This window comes from Artemia sp. Qi Xiang Cuo, chromosome 10 (genome assembly GCF_049724085.1).
Source record: "Artemia sp. Qi Xiang Cuo chromosome 10, ASM4972408v1, whole genome shotgun sequence".
Classification (NCBI taxonomy): Eukaryota; Metazoa; Arthropoda; class Branchiopoda; order Anostraca; family Artemiidae; genus Artemia; species Artemia sp. Qi Xiang Cuo.
This window is the reverse complement of record NC_142803.1, coordinates 35158902-35186839: the sequence shown is the minus strand read 5'-3', so window position 1 is coordinate 35186839 and position 27938 is coordinate 35158902. Positions and strand designations below refer to the sequence as shown.

The 27938-nt window shown below is 32.3% G+C and overlaps 1 protein-coding gene across 1 annotated transcript in view; it reads right to left on the bottom strand.

Moving 5' to 3' along the window:
* LOC148947702 (ileal sodium/bile acid cotransporter-like) overlaps positions 1 to 25686 on the bottom strand; it is a 75975-nt gene extending 50289 nt beyond the window's left edge. The window contains exon 1 of the mRNA XM_089095380.1: positions 25619 to 25686. Within this exon, the coding sequence (XP_088951506.1) occupies positions 25619 to 25671 (53 nt within the window). The 5' untranslated portion in view covers positions 25672 to 25686. The remainder of the gene's footprint in view (positions 1 to 25618) is intronic.
* Positions 25687 to 27938: the final 2252 nt, after the last annotated feature.

Below are 27938 nucleotides of genomic sequence, written 5' to 3'. Positions count from 1 at the left end.
GGTTTTTATAGAAGGCGTTGTCGTAGAAACTTCAAAACAGGCTCATTCGATTGGAAATTAAAGGACTAGCTCCCTTTTTAATAGCAGAAAGTGATTGGAGTGTAACTAGCCCCCCCCCCCCCACACCGATCATTTCCCCAAACATATCCAATCAAACTTTTGAGATAGCCATTTTATTCAGCGTAGTTGATTTCCAGATAGAAAATATATTTTGAGGAGGACACTCTCCCAAAACCCGGAGGGCAAGGGTTTTAAGTTATGCCCTGGGGGCATATAAGGTTTTTATAGAAGGCGTTGTCGTAGAAACTTCAAATTAGGCTCATTCGATTGGAAATTAAAGGGCTAGTGCCCTTTTTAATAGTTAAAATTGATTGGAGGGCAACTTTCCCCCCCCCCCGACGCCCATCATTCCTCCAAACATATCCAATCAAAATTTTTAGATAGCCAATTTTATCAGCATAGTTGATTTCCAGATAGAAAATATATTTTTGAGGAGGACACTCCCCCACAACCTTCAGGGCAAGGGTTTTAAGATATGCCCTGGGGGCATATAAGGTTTTTATAGAAGGCGTTGTCGTAGAAATTTCAAAAAAGGCTTATTCGGTTGAAAATTCAAAGGGATAGTGCCGTTTTCAGTAGTTGAAAGTGATTGGAGGGCAACTAGCCTCCTCTCTACGCCCAGCAGTCCCCCAAACACATTCACTCAAAATTGGGAGATAGCCAGTTTGGTAAGCGTACGTGATTTACGGATAGAAAATATGTTTTTGAGGAGGACACTCCCCCACAACCCTCAGGTCAAGGGTTTTAAGTTATGCCCTGGGGGCATATAAGGTTTTTATAGAAGGCGGTGTCGTAAAAACTTCAAAAAAGGCTCATTCGATTGGAAATTCAAAGGGCTAGTGCCCTTTTTAATAGTTGAAAGTGATTTGAGGGCAACTAGCCCCCCTCTCACGCCCACCTTTTCCCCAAACACATCCAGTCAAAATTTTGAGACAGCCATTTTATAAAACGTAGTTTTAAGTTCTGGAAATTAGGTATTTGAGGATGACAACTCCCCCACAGCCCTCAGGGCAAGAGTTGTAATTTAAGGATTCTCCGAATCCTTCTCATTATTTCTTATGTAAGGGATGCTCGTATAAACTTTGAAGAAGTCTCATTTGACTCAAAATTGAAAGAGTCAAAGAGATTGGAGAATGACGCAGTAGGTTTTAGGCTTCTGCAGTGAGGCGATACCCAAACTCTTGTTTGTAGTTATTTTTATTCGATTCAAATTTGATTTGCATATTCAATTTAAGTTTCACTCGTTTTAAGATTTATTGATTCATTTACGTTAATATATATTGTATGTTTGTTCGCATTGATTGTTATTTAATTTCTGTTCGTTTTAAGTTTCATTTATACTTTAATAGCAAAATATTCGTTTTCGTTTTGAGCTTGATTTTCATATTCAATCCAAGAATTGCTCGCTTTAAGAACAATTTATTCATTTATATTATTACTTGTTGTATGTTTTTTGCTATGATTGTTTATTTAATTTCTGTTCGTTTTGGGTTTCATTTATTCTTTAATAGTAATTTCTGGTCGTTTTTAGTTTTAATTTTAACATGTATTTGTATCTTCTGAGCTTAACTTTAAAATGACCTTTACTTTTCTTTGGAAAGCTCATTTTTCGGAAAGTTTTTTTTAATTAGTTTATCATAGAATCATCAATAGCTGCTATCTATGTTCACAGCATTCTGTTCAGTATTTTCAGAGAAAAGAAAAGTTTGAAGTACCCAAAAGCCCTGTAATAATCCAGATAGCCCATTGCGTGGAAAAACTGGATGAAAAATTATCAATGTAACCGAGTATTGCTGTCCCATTTTTCCGTTTTCTCAAAAAAAAGCTCGGACGGCTTTTTCTCTTTGCTTTTTTTGTTCCTTTTTCGCGCTATGAACAAAGACTACTCAGAAAAAAAGTAAAAAAGTACTCTTAGGGACAAATTCCCATTTAATACCGAAAGCACCAATTGCGCTTTAGTGAGTTTTAAGGGGAGGGCTGGAAAGTTGACAAGAGTGGAAATGCGGCACAAAGCGGAGAATCAGCACTACCCAATAAAATCAATATTAATTGTTTATAGTTGATAGATAGCATTAGAGCCGACTTTTAATGTTAGAAAATTTAAAGATGTGAAAAACCGTGCGGAGATGATCCCAAGCGGAATGGTCAACATTTCCAATTTGAAAAGCTTGTTGGTACCAGCGCGAGCGCAGCAAAGCAATGCGAGCTGGAAATTTTTTGATAATGACACGTATTATACCAAAGCGACAACACTATTTTGCCACCCAAAGTGGCACCAAAAAAAACCATGCTTAGTGGCAACTCTGTTTGTATCTGGTCAACGGTACAAGTAGAAAAGGGGGTACCAGCGCGAAAGATACATAATTTATTCATGGTTTATTGATCCACTAACGGGCCAATGACACCTCTTTCAAGGTCAATCAGGGATGTTTCTAAGCCTAATGGATACAGACGGGAGTGACGCAATATTTTCACTGATGTTATATAATTTATTCATGGTTTATTGATCTACGTAGGGGACAGATTTCTGAGAAATTGATTCGCATAATCGACGGATATCATTTTTAAATATGGCTTCTCTGGTCTTTAGGTCTGAGAGATAAATTAATATTCTATTTTTAAATATGGCTTCTCTGGTCTTTAGGTCTGAGAGATAAATATTAATATTCTATCGAAACCATAATAGTTTAACCAGGAACATATTAGATTTTTTCACAAATTCGTACGAGATCAAGACAGATTGAATATATTTTACGCGGGAAATGGTTTCCTGGGAATTTCAAATGTGACAGCGCAGGGATGAGTTTTAGTTAGAATTATAGTTTAGTTTAATTTTTGTTAAGAGTTTTAGTTTAGAGTTGTAGTTTAGTTTTAGTTAAGAGTTTTACTTTAGAGTTGAAGTTTAGTTTAGTTTTAGTTAAGAGTTTTAGTATAGAGCTGTTGTTTAGTTTTAGATATGAGTTTTAGTTTAGAGTTTTTGTTTGATATTAGCTTACAGTTTTAGTTAGAGTTATAGTTTAGTTTAGTTGTAGTTCAGAGTCTAGAGTTTCAAGTTAGACTCTCAGCACTTAGAGTTATAGTTAGAGTTGTATTTTATTTTAGTTTTAGTTAAGTGTTTTTGGACATGTAGTTTAGTTTTAGCTAAACGTTTTAGTTTAGAGTTTTAGCCTAGAGTCATCGCTGAAAGTTTTTCGTTGCACTTTTAGTTTATTTTAGTTTTAGATAAGAGTTTCAGTTTAGAGTTTCAGTTTGGTATTAGCTTACAGTTTTAATTAGAGTTATAGTAGTTAAGAGTTTTAGTTTAGAGTTCTAGTTAAGAGTCTTAGCTTAGAGTTTTAGTTAGAGTTAGAGTTATAGTTTAGTTTAATTTTAGTTAAGAGTTTTAGTTTAGAGTTCAGAGTATTAGCTTATACTTTAGAGTTTTAGTTAGAGTTTAGAGTTTTTGTTTAGAGTCTTAGCTTAGAATTTTAGTTTTATTTATAGTTTAGTTTTAGTTGAGAATTTAGAGTTTTAGTTTAGAGTCTTAGCTTAGAGTTTCAGTTAGGGTTATAGTTTAGTTTAGTTTTTAGTTAGGAGCTTTAGTTTAGATCTCTAGTTTAGTTTTACTTAAGAGTTTTAGTTTAGAGTTTATAGTTTTAGTTTACAGTTTTAGTTTAGAGTTATAGTTTTAGTTTAGTTTTAGTTAAGAATTTTAGCTTAGATATTGGAGTTTTAGTTTTGAGTCTTAGCTTAGAGTTTTAGTTAGAGTTATAGTTTAGTTTAGTTTTAATTCAGAGTTTTAGTTTAGAGTCTTAGCTTAGAGTTTTAGTTTTAGTTAGAGTTATAGTTTAGTTTAATTTTATTTAAGAATTTTAGTTTAGAGGTGTTGTTTAGTTTTAGATAATAGTTTTAGTTTAGAGTTTAGAGTTTTAGTTAAGAGTTTTTGTTTAGAATTTAGAGTTTTAGTTTAGAGTTTAGAGTTTTAGTTTAGAGTGTTAGCTTAGAGTTTTAGTTAGAGTTATAGTTTACTTTAGTTTTAGTTAAGAGTTTAGTTAGAGTTATAGTTTAGATTAGTCTTAGTTAAGAGTTTTAGTTTTGAGTTGTTGTTCAATTTTACATAAGAGTTTTAGTTTAGATCTTAGAGTTGTAGTTCGGAGTCTTACCTTACAGTTTTTGTTAGAGTTATAGTTTAGTTTAGTTTAAGTTTATTTTTGGAATCTAAAGCTTTATGTTAGAGTTTTATCTTGGAGTTTTAGTTAGAGTTATAGTTTAGTTTAGTTTTAGTTGAGAATTTAGAGTTTTAGTCTAGAGTCTTAGCTTAGAGTTTTTGTTAGAGTTATAGTTTAGTTTAGTTTTAGTTTGGAGCTTTAGTTTAGATCTCTAGTTTAGTTTTACTTAAGAGTTTTAGTTTAGAGTTTATAGTTTTAGTTTACAGTTTTTCTTTAGAGTTTTAGTTAGAGTTTTAGTATTAGTTTAGTTTTAGTTAAGAGTTTTAGTTTAGGTATTGGAGTTTTAGTTTTGAGTCTCAGCTTAGAGTTTTAGTTAGAGTTCTAGTTTAGTTTAATTTTAATTCAGAGTTTTTAGTTTAGAGTCGTAGCTTAGAGTTTTAGTTAGAGTTATAGTTTAGTTTAGTTTTAGTTAAGAATTTTAGTTTAGAGCAGGGACGTACGCAGGAGGGGGCCTCCCGGCCCGGCCCCCCCCCGAAATCTCACGAATTTTTTCATTTTCCCATAATTTTCTAATTTTTCGCACAGAATAATGGGTCTGAAGGATTTGACCCCCCCTGAAACAAATTGGTCCCCCCGAAACAAATTTCTGCGTACGTGTCTGGTTTAGAGGTGTTGTTTAGTTTTAGATAAGATTTTTAGTTTAGAGTTTTAGTTAGAGTTATAGTTTAGTTTAGTTTTAGTTAAGAGTTTTTGTTTAGAGTTTAGAGTTTTAGTTTAGACTTTAGAGTTTTAGTTAGAGTTTAGAGTCTTAGCTTAGATTTTTAGTCCTATTTATAGTTTAGTTTAGTTTTAGTTGAGAATTTAGAGTTTTAGTTTACAGTTTTAGTTAGTTATAGTTTTAGTTTAGTTTTAGTTAAGAATTTTAGTTTAGATATTGGAGTTTTAGCTTTGAGTCTTAGCTTAGTTTTAGTTAGAGTTATAGTTTAGTTTAGTTTTAATTCAGAGTTTTAGTTTAGAGTCTTAGCTTAAAGAATTAGTTAGAGTTATAGTTTAGTTTAGTTTTATTTAAGAAATTTAGTTTAGAGGCGTTGTATAGTTTTAGATAAGAGTTTTAGTTTAGAGTTTAGAGTTTTAGTTAAGAGTTTTTGTTTAGAGTTTAGAGTTTTAGTTTAGAGTTTTATTTTAGAGTGTTAGCTTAGAGTTTTAGTTAGAGTTATAGTTTACTTTAGTTTTAGTTAAGAGTTTAGTTAGAGTTATAGTTTAGTTTAGCTTTAGTTAAGAGTTTTAGTTTTGAGCTGTTGTTTAGTTTTAGATAAGAGTTTTAGTTTAGAGTTTTAGTTTGGAGTTTTAGCCTACAGTTTTTTTAGAGTTATATTTTAGTTTAGTTTAAGTTTGGAGTCTAGAGTTTCATGTTAGAGTCTTAGCTTAGAGTTTTAGTTAGAGTTTAGAGTTTTATCTTAGAGTCTTAGCTTAGAGTTTTTGTTAGAGTTATACTTTAGTTTAGTTTTAGTTGAGAATGTAGAGTTTTAGTTTAGAGTCTTAGCTTAGAGTTTTAGTTAGAGTTATAGTTTAGTTTAGTTTTAGTTAATAATTTTAGTTTAGAGGTGTTGTTTAGTTTTAGATAAGAGTTTTAGTTTAGAGTTTAGAGTTTTAGTTAGAGTTATAGTTTAGTTTAGTTTTAGTTTAGTGTCTAGAGTTTTAATTTAGAGTGTTAGCTTAGAGTTTTAGTTAGAGTTATAGTTTATTTTAGTTTTAGTTAAGAGTTTTAGTTTAGACTTATAGTTTAGTTTTAGTTAAGAGTTTTAGTTTAGAGTTATAGTTTAGTTTTAGTTAAGAGTTTTAGTTTAGAGTTTAGAGAATTAGCTTAGAATCTTAGCTTAGAGTTTTAGTTAGAGTTCTAGTTTAGTTTAGTTTCAGTTAAGAGCTTTAGTTTAGACTTGTAGTTTAGTTTTAGTTAAGAGTTTTCGTTTAGATTTTTAGTTTAGGATTTTAGCTTAGGGTTTTAGTTAGAGTTACAGTTTAGTTTAGTTTTAGTTTAGAGTGGTAGTTTAGTTAAGAGTTTTAGTATAGAGTTTTTGTTAGAGCTACAGTTCAGGTTAGTTTTAGTTAAGAGTTTTAGCTTAGAGATGTAGTTTAGTTTTAGTTAAGAGTTTTAGTTTAGAGTTTTAGCGTAGAGATGTAGTTTAGTTTTAGTTAAGAGTTTTAGTTTAGAGTTTTAGTTTGCTATTAGCTTACAGTTTCAGTTAGAGTTATAGTTTAGTTTAGTTTTAGTTAAGAGTTTTAGTTTAGTTATAGTTTAGTTTAGTTTAGAGTTGTAGTTTATTTTTAGGTAAGACTTTTAGTTTAGACGTTAGAGTTTTAGCTTAGAGTCCTATCGTAGAGTTTTAGGTAGAGTTATAGTTTAATTTAGTATTTGTTAGTTATAGATTAGTTTAGTTTTAGTTAAGAGTTCAGTTAGAGTTATAGTTTAGTTTAGTTTTAGTTAAGAGTTTTAGTTTTGAGTTATTGTTTAGTTTTAGATTAGTTTAGAGTCTTAGCTTATACTTTTAGTTAGAGTTATAGTTTAGTTTAGTTTTAGTTTGGAGTCTAGAGTTTTAAGTTAGAGTCTTAGCTTAGAGTTTTAGTTAGAATTTAGAGTTTTAGTTTAGAGTCTTAGCTTAGAGTTTTAGTTAGAGTTGTAGTTTAGTTTAGTTTTAGTTAGGAGCTTTAGTTTAGACCTCTAGTTTAGTTTTACTTAAGAGTTTTAGTTTAGAGTCTATAGTTCTAGTTTACAGTTTTACTTTAGAGTTTTAGCTAGACTTATAGTTTTAGTTTAGTTTTGGTTAAGAGTTTTAGTTTAGATATTGAAATTATAGTTTTGAGTCTTAGCTTAGAGTTTTAGTTAGAGTTATAGTTTAGTTTAGTTTTAGTTAAGAATGTTAGTTTAGAGTTATTGTTTAGTTTTAGTTAAGAGTTTTTGTTTAGAATTTGGAGTTTTAGTTAGAGTTATAGTTTAGTTTAGTTTTAGTTTAGAGTCTAGAGATTTAATTTAGAGTGTTAGCTTAGAGTTTTAGTTAGAGTTATAGTTTAGTTTTAGTTAAGAGTTTTAGTTTAGACTTTTAGTTTAGTTTTAGTTAAGACTTTTACTTTAGAGTCGTAGTTTAGTTTATTTAAGAGTTTTATTTTAGAGTTTAGAGTATTAGCTTAGAATCTTAGCTTAGAGTTTTAGTTAGTTATAGTTTAGTTTAGTTTCAGTTAAGAGTTTTAGTTTAGACTTGTAGTTTAGTTTTAGTTAATTGTTTTAGTTTAGAGTTTTAGTTTAGGGTTTTATCTTTGAGTTTTAGTTATAGTTTAGTTCTAGTTTAGAGTTGTAGTTTATTTAAGAGTTTTGGTTTAGAGTTTTTGTTAGAGTTATAGTTTAGTTTAGTTTTGGTTTAGAGTTATAGTCTAGAGTTGTAGTTTAGTTTTAGTTTAGAGTTTAGCATTTTTGGTTTAGAGTCTTAGCTTAGAGTTTAAGTTAGAGGTATAGTTTAGTATAGTTCTAGTTAAGAGTTTTAGCTTAGGGTTTTAGCTTAGAGTTTAGAGTTTTAGTTTGGAGTCTTAACTTAGAGTTTTAGTTAGAGTTACAGTTTTAGTTTAGTTTTAGTTAAGAGCTTTAGTTCAGAGTTATAGGTTAGTTAAGAGTTATAGTTTAGGGTCTAGAGTTTTAGTTTAGTGTCTTAACTTAGAGTTTTAGTTAGAAATATAGTTTAGTTTAATTTTAGCTAAGCGTTTTAGTTTAGAGTCTTAGCTTAGAGTTTTATTTAGAGTTATAGTTTTAGTTTAGTTTTAGTTAAGAGTTTTAGTTTAGAGATTGGAGTATTAGTTTCAAGTCCTAACTTACAGTTTTAGTTGGAGTTATAGTTTAGTTTTTATTCAGAGTTATAGTTTAGTTTAGTTTTCGTTAAAATTTTTAATTCAGACTTGTAGTTTAGTTTTAGTTAGGAGTTTTAGTTTAGAGTTGTAGTTTAGTTTTAGTTAAGATTTTTACTTTAGAATTTTAGCTTAGAGTTTTAGTTAGAGTTATAGTTTTAGTTTAGTTTTAGTTAGTAGTTTTAGTATAGAGTTATAGTTTAGTTAAGAGTTTTAGTTTAGCGTAAAGAGCTAGGTGTTGAACACATTTTTTCTTTGAAATGCTAGACTTGGAATATTTTTATTGCGGTTTACATACAAAAAGTTAGATTTCTCCACGTTTAAGTTAGGTTAGGTTAGGTTATCATGAGCGCTCATGATAACCTAACCTAACCTAGACTCTAAACTAAAACTAAAGTAAACTATAACTCTAACTAAAATTCTAAAATCTAAACAAAAACTCTTAACTAAAACTAAACAACACCTCTAAGCTAAAATTCTTAACTAAAACTAAACTAAACTGTAGCCCTAACTAAAACTCTAAGCTAAGACTCTAAACTAAAAGTCTTAATTAAAACTAAACTAAACTATAACTCTAACTAAAACTCTAACCTAAGACTCAAAAAACTATAACTTCAATATCTAAACTAAAAAACTTAACTAAAACTAAACTAAAAGTATAACTCTAGCTAAAACTCTAAAGTAAAACTGTAAACTAAAACTATAAAGTCTAAACTAAAACTCTTAAGTAAAACTAAACTAGAGATCTAAACTAAAGCTTCTATCTAAAAATAAACTAAACTATAACTCTAACTAAAACTCTAAGCTAAGACTCTAAACTGAAACTCTAAATTCTCAACTAAAACTAAACTAAAATATAAATATAACTAAAACTCTAAGCTAAGACTCTAAACTAAAACTCTAAACTCTAACTAAAACTCTAAGCTAAGACTATAACTTAAAACTCTAGACTGCAAACTAAAACTAAACTAAACTATAGCTCTAACAAAAACTATAGGCTAAGACTCTAAACTAAAACTCTAAACTAAAACTAAACAACAACTCAAAACAAAAACTCTTAACTAAACTAAAGTATAACTCTAACTAAACTTTTAACTAAAACTAAACTAATCTATAACTAACAAAAACTAAATTAAACTATAACTCTGACTAAAACTCTACTATAGGACTCTAAGCTAAAGCTCTAACCTATAAACTAAAAGTATTACCTAAACATAAACTACATTTCTAAACTAAAACTTAACCATAACTTTAAACTAAAGTTCTTAACTAAAACTAAAAGAAAGTATAACTCTTATTAAAACTCTAAGCTAATACTAAACTAAAACTCTAAACTAAAACTTTTAACTAAAACTAAACTACATCTCTAAGCAAAAACTCTTAACTAAAACTGAACTTCAACTCAAAACTAAAACTCTTAACTTAAAACTAAACTAAACTATAGCTCTAACTAAAACTCTTAACTAAAAATAAACTGCAACTCTAAACTACAACTCTAAACTAAAACTAAACTAAACTATAACTCTAACTAAAACTCTAAGCTAAAACCCTAAGCTAAAACTCTAAACTCTAAACTAAAACTCTTAACTAAAACTAAACTACAAGTCTAAACTAAAGCTCTTAACTTAAACTAAACTGAACATTAACTCTAACTAAAATTCTAAGCTAAGATTCTAAGCGAATACTCTAAACTCTAAACTAAAACTCTTAACTAAAACTAAACTACAACTCTAAACTAAAACTCTTAACTAAAACTAAACTATAAGTCTAAACTAAAACTAGTAACTAAAACTAAAGTAAACTATAGCTCTAACTAAAACTCTAAGCTAACACTCTAAATTAAAACTCTAGACTCTAAACTAAAATTAAACTAAACCATAACTTTAACTAAAACTCTAAACTCTAAATTAAAACTCTTATCTAAAACTAAAAACACCTCTAAACTAAAATTCCTAACTAAAACTAAACTTAACTATAACTCTAACAAAACTCTAAGCTAAGACTCAAAACTAAAACTCCAATATCTAAACTAAAACTCTTAACTAAAACTCTAACTAAAACTCTAATCTAGGATTCTAAACTAAAACTCTGAATTAAAACTAAACTAAACTATGACTCTAACTAAAACTCTAAGCTAAGACTCAAAACTAAAACTCCAATATCTAAACTAAAACTCTTAACTAAAACTAAACTAAAACTATAACTGTAAATAAAACTCTAAAGTAGAACTATAAACTCTAAACTAAAATTCTTAGCTAAAACTAAACTAGAGATCTAAACTAAAGCTCCTAACTAAAACTAAACTAAACTATAACTCTTACAAAAACTCTAAGCTAAGATTCTAAACTAAAACTCTAAATTCTAAACTAAAACTAAACTGAACTATAAATCTAACTAAAACTCTAAGCTAAGACTCTAAACTAAAACTCTAAACTGTAAGCTAAAACTCCAAGATAAGACTCTAACTTAAAACTCTAGATTCCAAACTAAAACTAAACTAACCTATAACTCTAACAAAAACTGTAAGCTAAGGCTCCAAACTAAAACTCTGAATTCTAAACTAAAACTCTTATCTAAAACTAAACAACAACTCAAAACTAAAACTCTTAACTAAAACTAAACTAAACTATAACTCTAACTAAACTCTTAACTAACATTAAAGTAAACTATAACTCTAACTAAAACTCTAAGCTAACCCTCTAAACTAAAACTCTAAACTCTATATTAAAACACTAAACTCTAAACAAAAACTCTTAACTAAAACTCTAAACTAAGACTCTTAACTAAAACTAAACAACGCCTCTAAACTAAAATTCTTAACTGAAACTAAACTAAACTATAACTCTAACTAAAACTCTAAGCTAAGACTCTAAACTAAAACTCTGAATTAAAACTAAACTAAACTATAACTCTAACTAAAACTCTAAGCTAAGACTCAAAAGTAAAACTCCAATATCTAAACTAAAACTATTACCGAAAACTAAACTAAAACTATAACTAACTAAAACTGTAAACTATAAACTCTAAACTAAAACTCTTAAGTAAAATCAAACTAGAGATCTAAGCTAAACTCTAAGCTAAGACTCTAAACTAAAACCCTAAATTCTCAACTAAAACTAAACTAAACTATAAATCTAACTAAAACTCCATTCTAAGCGACTAAATTTCAAATAAGAACTATTTCTAAACTAAACTTCAGGTCTAACTAAAGATCTAGGTTAAAACTCAAGACCAAAACTCCGATACCTAAACTAAAACTCTTAATTAAACCTAAACTAAAACTATAACTAACTAAAACTGTAAACTAAAACTGTAAACTTTAAACTAAAACTCTTAAGTAAAACAAAACTAGAGATCTAAACTAAAGCTCCTAACTAAAACTAAACTAAACTATAACTCTAACAAAAACTCTAAGCTAAGATTCTAAACTAAAACTCTAAACCCTAAACTAAACCTCTTAACTGCTATAATCTCTAACTAAACCTGTAGGCTAATACCAAACCTAAACTCTAAACTAAAACTCTTATCTAAAATTAAACTAAAGTAAATGTTCAACAAATAACTCAAAGGTATTACAATAGACTAAGACCATAAACTAAAACGTTTAGGTAAATCTGAACAACCACTCCAAAAATACTTTACTAAAACTAAAATAAAATGTAACTCTAACTAAAACTCTAAGTGCTGAGAGTCTAACTTGAAACTCTAGACTCTGAACTACAACTAAACTAAACTATAACTCTAGCTAAAACTGTAAGCTAATATCAAACAAAAGCTCCATCTAAAACTAAACAACAACTCTAAACTAAAACTCTTAACTAAAACTAAACTACAACTCTAAACTAAAACTCTTAACAAAGATTAAACTAAACTATAACTCTAACTCAAAATCTAAACTCTAAACTAAAACTCTAAAGTCTAAACTAAATTCTTAACTAAAATTAAACTAAAGTATAACTCTAACTGAAACTCCAAGCTAAGACTCTAAACTAAAACTCTAAACTCTAAACTAAAACTCTTAACTAAAACTAAACTACAACTCTAAACTAAAACTTTATACTAAAACTAAACAATAATTCTAAACTAAAACTCTTAACTAATACTAAACTAAACTAAAAGTGTAACGAAAAACTCTAAGCTAAGACTCTAAACTAAAATTCTAAATTCTCAACTAAAACTAAACTAAACTATAAATAGAACTAAAACTCTAAGCTAAGACTCTAAACTAAAACTCTAAACTCTAACTAAAACTCTAAAGTCTAAACTAAAACTCTAAACTCTAAACAAAAACTCTTAACTAAAACTAAACTAAACTATAACTCTAAGCTAAGACTCTAAACTAAAACTGCAAGCTAATACCAACTGAAACTGTAAACTAAAACTCTTATCTAAAACTAAATTAAACTAAAAGTGCAACGAAAAACTCTAAGCTATGACTCTAGGCTAAAACTCTAAACTAAAACGTTTAGTTAAAACTAAACCACAAGTCCAAAAACACTTAAGTAAAACTAAACTAAAATATAACTAAAACTCTAAGTGCTGAGAGTCTACCTTGGAACTCTAGACTCTGAACTACAGCAATACTAAACTATAACTTTAACTAAAACTCTAAACTTTAAACTAAAACTCTAAAGTCTAAACTAAAACTCTTAACTAAAATTAAACTAAACTATAACTCTAACTAAAACTCTAAGCTAAGATTCTAAGCTAAAACTCTAAACTCTAAACTAAAACTGTTAACTAAACTAAACTACAACTCTAAACTAAAACTTGTTACTAAAAATAAACAATAATTCCAAAATAAAACTCTTAACTAATACTAAACTAAACTAAAAGTGTAACGAAAAACTCTAAGCTAAGACTCTATACTAAAACTCTGAATTCTCAACTAAAACTAAACTAAACAATAAATAAAACTAAAACTCTAAGCTAAGACTCTAAACTAAAACTCTAAACTCTAACTGAAATTCTAAAGTCTTAACCAAAACTCTAAACTCTAAACTAATAATATTAAATATAACTAAACTAAACTATAAGTCTAACTAAAACTAAAAGCTAGGACTCTAAACTAAAACTCTAAACTCTAAATTAAAACTCTAAACTACTATAACTCTAACTAAAACTGTAAGCTAACACCAATTGATAATGTAAACTAAAACTCTTATCTAAAACTAAACTAAACTAAAAGTGCAACGAAAAACTCTAAGCTATGACTCTAGGCTAAAACTCTAAACTAAAACGTTTAGCTAAAACTAAACCACAAGTCCAAAAACACTTAACTTAATAAAATATAACTCTAACTAAAACTCTAAGTGCTGAGAGTCTAACTTGGAACTCTAGACTCTGAACTACAGCTAAACTAAGCTATAACTTTAACTAAAACTCTAAACTTTAAACTAAAACTCTAAAGTCTAAACTAAAACTCTTAACTAAAATCAAACTAAACTACAACTCTAACTAAAACTCTAAGCTAAGATTCTGAGCCAAAACTCTAAATTCTAAACTAAAACTGTTAACTAAACTAAACTACAACTCTAAACTAAAACTCTACAAAAACTAAACTACAACTCTAAACTAAAACTCTTAGCTTATACTAAACTAAACTAAAAGTGCAACGAAAAACTCTAAGATAAGACTTTAGGCTCAAATTCTAAACTAAAACTCTTAGCTAAAACTAAACTGCAAGTCCAAAAACACTTAACTAAAACTAAATGTATTGCATGGTGTTGGGGTATTCAAAAAGCCATAAAGTAAAGTTTTGGGTGAAAAGGATAGGTTCTTCAACTTGTAAAATTGATTTAGGAGGGACATTAAGAAAAGAACTTGTTCTGAAATAATATTATAAAGCCTTTTGAAAAGCATTGCTTGGTGTTGGGGTATGCAAAAAGCCGTCAGGTAAAGTTGTGGGTGAAAAGGGTGAGAGCTTCAACTTTTAAAATAGGTTTAAGAGTGATATTAAGAAAAGAACTTATTTTGAAAAGATATAATAAAGCCTTTTTAAAAGCATTGCTTGGTATTGGGGTATACAAAGAGCCAAAATGTAAAGTTTTGGGTGACGAGGATGAGTACTTCAAATTGTAAAATTGGTTTATGAGGGACATTACGAAAAGAAATTGTTCTCAAAAGATATATTCGGGGGGAGCCAAAAAGATGGGGGGGCCCTTCTGTGTCTCAAGTGCGTAAAAAAAGTATTAAAAATGGGGGGGGCGGGGAGAGGGGGCTCTTTGGAGGCCCAGGGGGAGGGGGCCCTTTGGGGGCCCGGGGAGGGGGCCTTTTGGGGGCCCGGGGGGAGGGGGCCCTTCTGTGTCTCAAGCGCACCAAAAAAAAGTTTTAAAAAAACGGGGGGGGGGAGCAAAAAAGTTGGGTGGGGGCCCCTTTGGGGTTTCGGTAGGGGACCTTACAACACTGTTCAAATGGAACTTGTGTATTATAACGACCACAGACTAAAATGCCGATTAATTTGTTTTGCCCAAATAATCCCCTAAAAGTAATTTATGCGTGTTCCTTTGTTTCGGCATCCCTGCGCTGTCACATTTGAAATTCCCAGGAAACCATTTCCCACGTAAAATATATTCAATCTGTCTTGATCTCGTATGAATTTCTGAAAAAATCGAAGGGGTTCCTAGTTACACTATTATGGCTTCGATAGAATATTAATTTATCTCTCAGACCTAAAGACCAGAGAAGCCATATTTAAAAATGAAATCCATCGATTATGCAAATCAATTTCTCACAAATCTGTCCCCTTCGTAGATCAATACAGGGCCGTATCCAGGATTTTTGTTAAGGGGGTTTTTACTAATTTTTTGACTTTTTTTTGGGGGGGGGGGGTACTAACTTTTGACTCAGTTTTTGACTAATTTTACTGATTTTTACCTAGGTTTTACTAATTTTCGACTTATTTTCGAGTCGGTCAAAAATTTCGGGGGGGGGGGGGGATTCAAACCGGGTAACCCCCCCCCCCCTGGATACGGCCTTGGATCAATAAACCATGAATAAATTATGTAACATCAGTGAAGATATTGCGTCACTCCCGTCTGTATCCGTTAGGCTTAGAAACATCCCTGATTGACCTTGAAAGAGGTGTCATTGACCCGTTTGGATCAATAAACCATGAATAAATTATGTATCTGTCGCGCTGGTACCCCCTTTTTTACTGGTACATGTGGAAATTCTTAATTACCGAATCAGAATCTTGCGTACGTGGTTGTCAGTTGTCACCCACACATGTTGTTCAAGTTCAAACTATTAATGTATCCAACTCCGATCAATTTCTTTCATGACAAAAACCCATTCCGTCTTCCTGTGTTCATGCAAATATTTACGGACTTAACACAACTTAATGTCGTTAAAGAAAATGTAATTCAAAACGTATTAAATAAATACGACATATTAATATGTATTATGAGGGATTGGCAGAATAGTTTAAATAATTTAGTACTTACTCCTGGTCAAAATCGTACTTGGCAGTAAAAAGACAAATAAATATTACAGGCAGTGGTTAAGTAATGGTTTGACATTAAAAAAAAAAAAAAAAAAAAAAAAAAAAAAAAAAAAAAAAAAAAAAAAAATTAGGGCTTAAATAGTAACAATCAGTTTTTTCACATTATTTTTTATAATTGCTATCTCTTAAGATTGCTTTTAAAAACGAAGCCGATTTTGAATAAAAATTATGTAATTGAGAAACTCTCCATTGCGTGTTATTTACTTTTATCTCTTTACTCTTTTAGTGGTTGTAACAGTGTTTTCCTCACAAAGTTGGCCTTTACTATATAGGGTCTTTTGAAAAAAAAATCAAATTAAAAAACAGAGATTAATAGACTAAATTAATAGATTAAATTATAGTTTTTTTTACTATCCCCCCTAAATTTTTTTTAAAATTAAATAATTTCCAGTTCGTTTTTATTAACTCACTGATCTGTTTGTTACATCTTCCATTTATTTCTTTGTCACGCAATTTTTTTTTAATTTGCTAACTCTTTTTCAACCAATTCCGAATGTTCAATTACTTCCCACATTTATCCGTATAGCACAACGGTAAGAGTACTTCCTGAGGCTGTGTTAACTTAGGTTGTGATATTAGATGAGACATTATATTTTGTTTAATTGGAAAATTAAAAGTTGAAAATATTTTTTTTCAGAATCGGTAAATATAAGTGAAAATTAGGGGCAAAAAACGATTCGTTTTTTCATAATTTGAACTTTTTTACTTGTTTTAATCAAGTCACCGACTTATTTCGTTGTATACATTCAAAACCTAGATAAAGTTGGTGTTTATGTTATGTAAAACGTAAAACCCAATGCTTTTTTTGCCCCTCGTGTTCACTTATATTAATATATTCTTGAGCTCTTCTTTTTAGTTCAATTTGAAGATGAGTTATTTTTTTTATTGTTTGACCCCCTCCCCTAAAAATTCGTTGTACGTGCCTGGACTTGTGCACCCATATTGAAAGTTCTAGTTCACTTTTTAAGAGGCAAAAGAGATTGGAGGGCACCTAGACCCCCCCTCCACGCCCTTTTTTCCTCAAACACATCCAATAAGATCTTTGAGATTGCCATTTTTTTAAATAGTTCAAAGACCATACAGCAAAAAATTCGGGGTCGACACAGCCCCCCAGAGCCCAAGGGCAGGCGTTGTAAGTTATGCCCTGAGGGAATATATGGTTCTTATGGAAGGGATGCACGTAAAAACTTCAGAGAAAGCTCATTTGATTGTAAATTGAAGGTTCTGGTTTTGTTTTGAGAGTCAAATGAGATTGGAGGGCAGCTAGCCCACCCCACGCCCCTTTTCCTCAAATTCATCTTGAGATAGCCATTAAGTTAAAAATTATTAGAAAGTCAGATAACAAAAACTCAGGTGTCGACACAACCCCCAGGACCCAGGGGCAGGCGTTGTAAGTTATGCCCTGGGGCATATATGGTTATTATGAAAGGGATGCTCATATAAACTTCAGAGAGGGCTCGAGTGGAAATTTAAAGTTCAAACTTACTTTTTAATAATCAAAATAGATCAGACGGCAACTAGCTTCCCCCCCCCCCACACGCCTTCTTTTCCCAAAGCCATTTGATGAAAATTTTGATATAGACAGTTTGTTTAAAAAAGAAATAGTTCAAAGGTCGGATATGAAAAATTCCAGTGTCAATACAATCCCCCAGGGCCCGAAGAAAGGCGTTCTAAGTTATGCTCTAAAGGCATATAATGTTCTTATGAGAGATGCTCGTATAAACTTCATAGAGGGCTCATTTGATTGGAAATTGAAAGTTCTAGTTCACCTTTCAAGAATCAAGAGATTTAAGAGCAACTAGCCCCCCCCCCAAACGATCTTTTTTCCCCAAACCCATCGGCTACAAATTTTGAGATAGCCATTTCAGTAGAAATAGTGCTAAGGTCAGATAGGAAAAGCTTCTGTTTCAACGCAAACCCCCAGAGCCCGGAGGCAGGCGTTGTAATTAATGCTGTGGGGGCATATATAGTTCTTATGAAAGGGAAGTTCGTATAAACTTTGGAGAGGGCTCATTTGATTGGGATTTGAAAGTTCTTGTTCACTTTTTAAAAGTCAAAAGAGATCGGAGGGCAACTAGCCCCCCCCCCCCCTCCATGCCCCAAATGCATCAGATAAAAAATTTTGAAATAGACGGTGTCGACACAGCCCCCCCAGGGCCCGAGAAAGAGGACTAAACTTCACAGAGGGCTCATTTGATTGGAAACAACTGAAAGATGTAATTCACCTTTTAAGAGTCAAAAGTGATCGGAGGGCAGCTAGCCTCCCTCCACACTGCATTTATTTTTTCCGGGAGGCACTTCATACAAAAGAGGTCTTCGTATGAACTTCAAAGGGGGATTGAAAATCGAGAGTTCTAGGGCCCTTTTTAAGAGTCAAAAGCGATCACAGAGCAACAAGCCCCCCACCCCCCAAGCCCTGTTTCCCTAAATACATCTGATAAAAAATTTGAGGTAGCCATTTTGTTAAAAATAGTTCAAAGATCATATTACAAAAATTCCTTTACGTATGGCCATTTCGTTAAAAATAGTTCAAAGGTCAGATAATAAAAACTCCTGTGTCGACGCAACCCCCCAGGGCCCGGGCAGGCGTTGTAAGTATTGCTCTGGGGGCATATATGGTTCTTATGGAAGGTATGCTCGTATAAACTTCGGAGAGGGCTCATTTGATTGGAAAGTGAAAGTTCTAGTTCACTTTTAAAGGGCCAAAGATATGGGAGGGCAACTAGCCCCCCTCCATGATCGTTTTCATCAAACCCATCCGATAAGAACTTTGAGATAGCTATTTTATAAAAAAAAGTTCAAAGATCATATATTGAAAACTGCGTGGTCGACACAACCCCCCAGGGCCTGGGGGCAGGCGTTTTAATTAATGCTCTGGGGGCATATAAAGTTCTTATTCCACGTCCTATTTTTCTCAGACCCATCCGATAAGAACTTTGAGAGAGCCATTTTTTTCAAAATGGTTCAAAGTTCATGTAACGAAAACTCCAGGGTTGACACAATCCTTCAGGGCCCGGGGTAAGCGTTGTAAGTTATGCCTCGAGGGCATATACAGCTGTTGTGGAAGGGATGCTTTAATAAACTTCAGAGCGGGCTCATTTGATTGGAAAATGAAAGTTCCAGTTCGGTTTACAAGAGTCAAGAGAGATCAAAGGGCAACTATCCCCCCACGTCTCTATTCCTCCACATGCATTCGATAAAAATTTTTAGATATCCATTTTTTTAAAAATAGTTCAAAAGTCGGATTAAAAAAAAACTCCGGTGTCAACACACTCACCCAGGGCCCGGGGGCAGGCATTGCAAGTTATGCCCTGGGGGCATAGATGGTTCTTATGGAAGGGATCGGAGGGCAACTAGCCCCTTTTGCCCTCTACGCCTTTGGGTTTATCGGATGGATAAACCCATCCGATAAAAATTTGAGATGACCATTTTGTTGAAAATAGTTCAAACATCAGATAATAAAACCACGGGGTCGACACAACCCCCCAGGGCCCAGGGACAGGCGTTGTAAGTTATACTCTGGGGGTATATATGGTTCTTACAGAGGGGATGCTCGTATAAACTTCAGAGAGGGCTCATTTGATTGAAAATAGAAAGTTCTAGTTCCCTTTTAAAGATTCAAAAAAGACCGAAGGGCACCTAGCCCCCTATCCATGCCCTTTTTTCCCCAAGCCCACCCAATAAAATATTGATACAATAGTAGTTCTAAAAATAGGACTAGAATAAAGATATAAAACTCTAAGTTGGCAGTTGACACATTTTTTTTATTTTAGCTTGGCTTATTTGCCGCCTGTTCTGATACTTACATAAACATTTGATTTTTTTTTTTTTAAGTTTGATTTTAGACGAATGAATTTTTAAAATTTGAAGCTTTTTACATTAAAAAATAAACAAAAATCAATAGAAAAAAAACTTTCCGAAAAATAAGTTTTTAATAATTTTATATTAATTACTGAAAGCCCATCAGTTCAAAATTTTACTATAATTTTAATGTTTATTTTCAATATTAAGCACAAAAGAAAATATTTGGAATAAAATTGGTTTTCAGTAAAGCGCCAATGACACAGTAGGTTTTAGACTTTTACAGTGAGAGAAGGAGGCGATACCCAAACTCTTGTTTGTAGTGATTTTTGTTCGTTTCAAGCTTGGTTTGCATATTCAATTGAAGTTTCACTCGTTTGAATATTTTTTTATTCATTTATATTAATATCTATTTTATTTTTGTTTGCATTGATTATTTATTTAAGTTCTGTTCTTTTTAAGTTTCGTTTTTAATTCAATAGCAAAATATCTTTTTCCGTATTAAGCAAGATTTTCATAGTCAATCTGAGGATTACTCCCTTTAAGATCTATTTATTTCTTTATATTATTACTTGTTGTGTTTTTTGCATCCTAACCCCCCTGGATACGGCCTTGTACCCGTTGTTTTCGAACACAAAGAAATAATTAATTATCATTAATGATATGAGTTCTGGAACACACCGCAAATCTCTTGAGCGCAAGAAAGCATCAATGTTTTTCAGTGGTGACGTGACAAACTTTTATTCTGTTTTGACGCACTTCGGATAAGGATACATTGACATTCAATTTACGTGCACTAGTCTATATAGGTAGAAACAAGCCGTTAGGTGAGCAGTCGGAACATAAGTAGCAAAATCAAGATCAATTCACAGCGAAACTAGTGAAAAAATTGAATAAAAAAAAACAACACTCTACTAGTTAAAAAATTTCATAAAAATATAAGTTTTTCAACTGAAACTAAAGAGCAACATTAAAACTTAAAACGAACAGAAATTATCCCGTATAAAAGGGGGGCTACCTCTTTTTCAGCCCTCGCTCTTTACGCTAAAGTATTAAAGTTATTCAAAATTCTTCTCATTCAACTCCAACGGCCTTTGAGTTTGAGCAGTCTTTCTTAAAGAATTATGACGAAAAGTCAAACTTTAGCTTAAAGATCGAAAATTGAGAAAGAGACAGCCCCTGTATACACGGCATAGTTTCTGTTCGTTTTAAGTTTTAATGTTGCTTCTTTCTTTCAGTTGAAAAAAAAGCTTTTCTTATTTAATTTAGGACTGTTTTTCAAATCATACCAGGAATTCGTCTCTCTCCTCGTGTAAAATTTTCAGTGACTTTCCTCTTCACAGATAATCCTTCGTTGTGTAAAATACCCTACTGAAAATTCCCCCTAGAAATGTCCGTATGTTCCTAAGTAGCAAATACTATATGTGAAAAATTAACAAACTGCATAAGTTACAGCCCCTCCGTCGGTTACTCTGGGGGGCCATGTCATTCCCAAACGCATAGTAATTGGACCTTTCAACTATGCTGAATAAAATGGCTGTCTCAAAATTTGTATAAGATGTCTTTCGGGAGAAAGGGGCGCGGAAGGGGGGCCAGTTGCCCCCCAAATCTTTTGGTCACTTGAAAAGGACTATGAGAACTTTTGATCTTAAATAAATACGCATTCGTTATCTTTCTTCTGGCAGAAAATACAAAATTCCACATTTTTACAGATAGAAGCTTCTACAATAGGGCTCTCTGATACTGAATCTGATGTTATGAGATCGCTTTTCATTAAGATCGCTTGACTTTTTGGGGTGTTTCTCCCTTTTTTTCGAAATCGAGCAGATTTTTTCAGGCTCTTAGCCTGAGAAGTTTTTTGTTACCCGTCTTTGATGTGTAACATTAAACTTGATGAATTTTATACATTAGGAATGAGCATAAAAAACAATTCGTTTTATGTACCTATTATATTTATTATTATTTATATATTTTGAGTTTCAAATACTATTGAGCCGAGTCACTCCTTACTTACAGTTCGTTACCACAAACTGTTTGATCGTTTATCATGGTTGCAGCAGTAGCTGCATCCTAGTAAAGAGCGAACCATAGCCCATAGTAACCAAAAGTTAAAAAACGCGTTTTGAAAAAAACTGCCAATGAAAAAAAAGCCATCTGACACTGATTCAGGAATGGTAACTATTATTTTGGTTCGTCTTAAAAGTAAAAGTTTATTGGGAAAAGAAATTTATGGTGATTTCGGAAAAAAACCTGAAAGTCCTCGAAAATGGCGTCAGATAAAAATGAAAAGTGTACCATTGCAATCAGCAAGATCAAAAACCTGTTCAGGGAGATTACAGTATCCCTCCTTGAACAACAAGGAAAATCACTTTTTTGTATCGGTAGCACTGATCTGTCTCCCTTTTTTTCTTTCTTTTTTTTCAGCAGACCTAGCGGGTTACCAGAATATCATAGAGATGCTTAATGGCTAATTCAAAAGCTATTTCATATGTCTACGTGGTTTTTATTGATTCCGACATCTGCAACTACCATATGGCACTAAAATGGCACTTTTTGTGCTATTTCTCAAGGGGTGGCGCTAGCAGGCTACCAAAATATCGTAGACAGATTTTTTGTAGCTCATATAAAAGATATTGTTCATATCTACGTTCTACCTATAAACTACACCATCTACAAGTTCCAAATGGCACTAAAAACGGCACTTTTGGTGCCTTGTCTCAAGTGCAAAAGCAGGGGATATTGGGCTCCCAGGACTTTTTAGAGCGATGTTTAATGGCTCATTTGAAAACTATTGCTCGTATCTACGTGGCTTTTATTAATTCTACCCTTCGTAAGTGCGATATACCAATGAAAACAACAGTTTTGGTGCCACTTTTTAAGTGAAAAGGCTCTGAAGTACGAAACAAGTACTGTTGCAATAGTTATGTTCCAGAACCCTTAACTGGAGGTTTACATGAACCCCTCCCGTACACTCCCCCTCCCAGCCCCCTTAGCAATTTTCATAAATATTCTGCTCAACAGTAAGCTACTGCAACGTTAGCAGGCTACCACTCCACATTAGATACATGTTTAATGGCTCAATTAAAAGTTACTTCTTATATTTATTCGGTTTCCCCGAATTCTACCCTCTATTACATTTCAGAGGTTTTGATGTTAACTAGTTTCTGGGAACGATTTGCAGTGAATTCTTTGTCTAGGTTTATGTAATAGCTGTATACTATTAAAGAGCGAACCACACCCCATAGTATCGGATAGTTAAAAAACATTAAAACGGTATTTTTTTTCTTCTTTTTTCCGGGCCTAACGGGTAGCAAGAACATCATACATGATGTATATCATATCAAATATGATGAACATCATATATATGATAGAGAGATGCTTAAGAACTCATTCAAAACCTGTTTGTCATATGTGCGTGGCTTATATAAATTCCTCCATCTGCAAGTGTCATATGACAGGAAAAAAGGCCCTTTTTATGTCATTTCTCAAAAGGTGGGGCTAGCGGGCTTCCAGAACATCGTAGATATATTTTTGATAGCTCACATAAAAAAAATATTGCTCATATCTAAGTTCTTCATATAAATTCCACCATCTGAGAGTTTCAAAGGACATTAAAAACATCACTTTTGGTGACATCTCTCAAGTGGAAAAGCTAGGGCTAGTGGGCTATCAGAACTTTTTAGAGTCATGTTTAATAGCTCATTTGAAAACTTTCACGTGCCTCACATCTACGTGCTTTTTATCAATTCTACCATTCGTAAGTGAGATATAGCAACGGAAACGACACTTTTGGTGCCACTTCTTAAGTTGAAAATCTTGGAATATAAATCGGTATCATTGTAATAATTATGGTCCAAAACCCTTAACTGGCTGTTTGCAAGAACACCTCCCACATGTTGCTCCTCCACATCCTCCTCCCCTTAATAAGGTACGCAATTAAAGTCCTACACACAACTATAATATTAAATTACATTATTAGAGGGGTGGTTCTGTTAATACAGCGCTGGAATTCAAATTAGATTGTCATGAGTTCAATTCCTGCTTGGATTTTTTTTCAATGTTGATTTGCCTCTTTTTATGATTGCCTCTCAGATAGTCCACTATATTTGCATAAACGGAGCACTAATTTTTTAGAGTATATCCCAGGAAGGCTCGTTTTAAACTAATTACTCATATCTACGTGCTTTTTATCAATTTTATTATCCATAAGTGTTATTTATCACTAAACAGGGCCCTTTTGGTGACACGTCTTATGTGGAAGAGTTTGGAAGCAAAAAACGATACCATTACGATAATTATGGTCCAAAGCCCTTAACTGGAGGTTTATAAGAATCCCTCACGTATACTCCCCCTCCAATCCCTCTAAGTAAGTTTTATAAATCTCCTAATAATCTTAAAAGTAAAAGATTATTGCGAAAAAAAAACTAACTAAATCTAAAAACTTTTCAACTACAAATATACCAAAAATTAAGCTTGAATGATCAACAGTTTTGAATTGAACCTTCAAACTTCACTGTGCGATGAAGCATGTGTGCTAGTTCTAACGGCGGTAATTGAGGGGAAGGGACATCCTTTCTAGAGTCCTTTCTGCAGTATTTTCAAGAGGGATCTTATCTCCCCTAGATCGGTGATCAGAAATTATATAAAAAAATAAGTTTTCAACGGAAACTAAGGAGTGACATTAAAATTAAAACGAACACGTTTTAAGTAAAAGTCAAAAGTGAGTATGTAGCCTGACAACAATCAACTAATCTTTAAAGTTTTTTATAGTCTTACACCAGTTGTGACATCTGTTACATCAGGATTGATTTATCAGGTAGCATTTTGCTCTCCCCCGCTATAATACCAATAACGAGTAATCTACAATCTTAAATTGTAAGAAATATGCTTAAGTATTACCTCAAATGAAGATCAAACAAGATATAATATGAACTCTGGAAATCCGGTTATTTCTTTCTATACAACAGTGAATTTCAAGCTATGATACAAATTCTAAAGCTAGTCTATAGTCCTAATACTTTCAAGATGGCTTTACTTCGAACTTGTCTACAAACTAATCATGACATATCCTTTTCTTAGTCAAAACGAGAGCCAGTCATTGAACTGAGCCATTGCGCAGAAGTGATACCAAATTAAACGAAAAAAAAAAAAATAAAGGAACTATCCTAAAATACTTCATTTTTTTTGCAAAAAGTGTCCTTAATTGGCGTGCTTTTGCTGTACCAAAACTTCTATATTATTTTGGGTTTTGTGTAAAACGCTAGTTTTGAATAGTCCTAGAAGGATTGGGAAACATAATTAGTTGGTTTATTTGTGCTAGTTTTATTGATATATGTTAGATAGACTGTGAAGTAATAATTTTTGCCCATTTTAAGTTTCAACTTCGCTCTTTACTTCCTTCAGAATTTTTTTTTTTAAATTAATCTAGTATAGGATCTAACAAACTGATGTTTAATATAGCCTAGACAATAATATACCTTCCATTTTTGTCTTGACCCTTCTCCCTACTCAAGCAACTCTTAGCAAAACATTTTTGTTTTTTGGAGTCATATCATACATGAAAGAGGGAGAGAGAGATAGAGAGAGAGAGAGAGAGAGAGAGAGAGAGAGAGAGAGAGAGAGAGAGAGAGAGAGAGAGAGAGAGAGAGAGAGAAAGAGAGAGAGAGATAGATATATATATATAGATATAGAGAGAGATAGAGAGAGAGATTTACAGAGGGAGAGATAGATAGATATAGAAATTTATAGAGATATAGAGAGAGAGAGAGAGAGAAGAGAGACAGGGAGAGAGAGGTCGGGCCAAAAGCGAAGAATTTGAAAACCATGTTTTCAAGGAATTTGAAAACCATGTTTTCAAGGAATTTGAAAACACAAATCCCGATTTGCATATTTTCGTCCCAATTTTAATTTTGGGGACAGGTTTGGATCCCCAAACCTCTCAGCCTCTCACAATTATTAGCTTGCTCAATTATACAGTCGAACTATATTGATAGGTTAGACAACCAAATTATTAAAGAAAGTAGATTGCTTAAACTCGTCAAATGTTGACTGGACTGCATCTTAAGTTTTAATTTATATCAGTTTAGTAATGACTGATTTACTATGTTTAGTTAAAATAGAACATTGCAATTACTCCGTGAAGCCACGTCTGATAAATATTTAAAACACCCACAAAAAAAGAAAAAAACATTCAATCAAATATAAGAAAAATGACCTGGTCACTGGACATTCGAATTCAAAAGATGGGAAATATGAACACCTTGTCATATTTCGAGAATTTTTCACCACGAAATCCAAGGAAAAACTGATAAGGCCAGCCATTTTCTTTGGAAATAAACACAACATCTGCTAAGAAATTTGCACGAAATAAAATTTTTGGCATCCGTCCCTTCAACTTGGGAAGATTAAAGAGTGATTTAAGATTAACCTCATCCCCGTTTAAACCAACGAGTAACACCAGAATAGTACAATTTTCTTTCGAATTACTATTTTTTCAAATAATTTACTAGAAAGGCTAGAATTATGTGAATCTCGTTGTAACCACCATCGTTTATTTGGACTAGGAAGAGGCAAATTACTTTTTCCTCAGGCGATATATCGATCACATTGATATTTTATGCTATAATTGCCACTGATTTTTCATAGCAATTCCCATTATAGATTGCTTTGTTTAAAAAAAAAACCCTCAAATTTCAGATTAGAAAAATATTCATCATTTTTCTCTCACAGTACCTCATATTAGCATTGCCGCTTAATGAGATCAATTAGATTTTTTTTTCAAGGGAAAAATTTTCCAAAAAAGTTAAGAACTATACCAAGCCTATGGCGAGCAGAAATAAAGTCAAATAGTAACTTAAGCGTAAATTGAACATAAATCACTATGAATATATAAATGACACCCCAAAAAAGTAGAAATCATAGGCAGCGCAATGTATTATTTTTTTTTCTTTAGACCAGGGTACTTCGTATCGAAGGATCTGTCGTAGAAACTTCGAAAAGGGCTCATTCGATTGGAAATTGGAGTGGCTTGTGCCCTTTTTAATAGTCAAAAATGATTAGAAAGCAACTAACACCCCTTCTACCCCCACCATTTCCCCAAACACATCCAATCAAAATTTTGATAGCCATTTTGTTCAGCGTAGTTGATTTCCAGATAGAAATTATATTTTTCAGGAGAACACTCCCCCACAACCCTCAGGGCAAGGGTTGTAAATTATGCCCTGGGAGGCATATACGATTTTTATTGAAAGCGTTATCGTAGAAACTTCATAAAGAGCTCATTCGATTGATAATTCAAACAGCTAGTGGCCTTTTTAACAGTCGAAAGTGATTGAATGGCAACTAGCCCCCCTCTCACGCCCACCTTTTCCCCAAACACATCCAATCAAAATTTTGATAGCCATTTTGTTCAACGTAGTTAAAAGTTCTGAAAATTAGGTCTTGGAGAATGACAACCCCCCCACCCAGAGCCCTCAGGGCAAGGGTTATAAGTTATGCCGTGGGAAATAGTTTTTTTGATTACATTACAATAAATAATCAAGTTAAACTTAGAACCAATAGAAACTATCATAAAACAGGAGTAGGGCTAACGCCACCAGATGCCTTCTAAAGACAACAATGTTATCTAGGCTTTGCAGAAAACAGTTTTTATCTCGAGCTGTGTGTTTTTATTCATCAAATTAACAAAATAAAGAATTAACAAACAAAGGGAAGAAAACCACCATAATAACCTAGATTACTGAAAAGAACTAATGAACTGTAGCTTGAAAGTTTAATTAATATTGATATTAATTCCTGAAATTTTGGATTTATCGCTGTCTCAGCGATTTTGGATTTATGAACTTTATAAACGAGAACACGTTTACCATGTTTTTTTTTTCAGTTAAGCGCAAGTGACGTTCTGCCTTATAGAAGGCACAGGGGACATTGGCACTTCTCTTGTTTGTGATGATTCCTGTTCGTTTTAAGTTTGACTAGATTATTTGTTGTAATTTTGTTCGTTTTGGGTTTCCTTTATTGACAGTAATTTATGGCAGTCTTTTGCTTGAAAAATTAGTCGACTTTATTTCTGCTCATCTTTTGTTTAATGTGGCTCTTTCTTTGGAAAATCTTCTTTTGTGGAAATATTTTTTTTTAAAGTAATTTCGCTTAGTTTTAATTGACATAAAAAGTTTTAATTAGTTTAATTGGAGGAAAAACAGATGACCCATCGAATCGAAGACCTATATCTATTCTCCCATTTTTCTCTAAGTTATATGAGAAAGTGGTACATGCCCAGTTAAGTTATTATATTGAAAAGAATAAAATTATAATGGAAAATCAATTTGGGTTCAGAAGAAAGCTATCTACGGATATAGCAGTTCTGAAATTGGTTGATTGGATTAGTGATGCATTTGAAGCTGGTCTCATACCCGCAGCTGTGTTTTTGGACATGAAAAAAGTGTTCGATACGGTGGAACACTCAGAGCTTATTCAAGCTCTTGACTCGATTGGGGTGAAGGGTTCAAGTTTTGAGTGGTTTTCATCGTATTTAC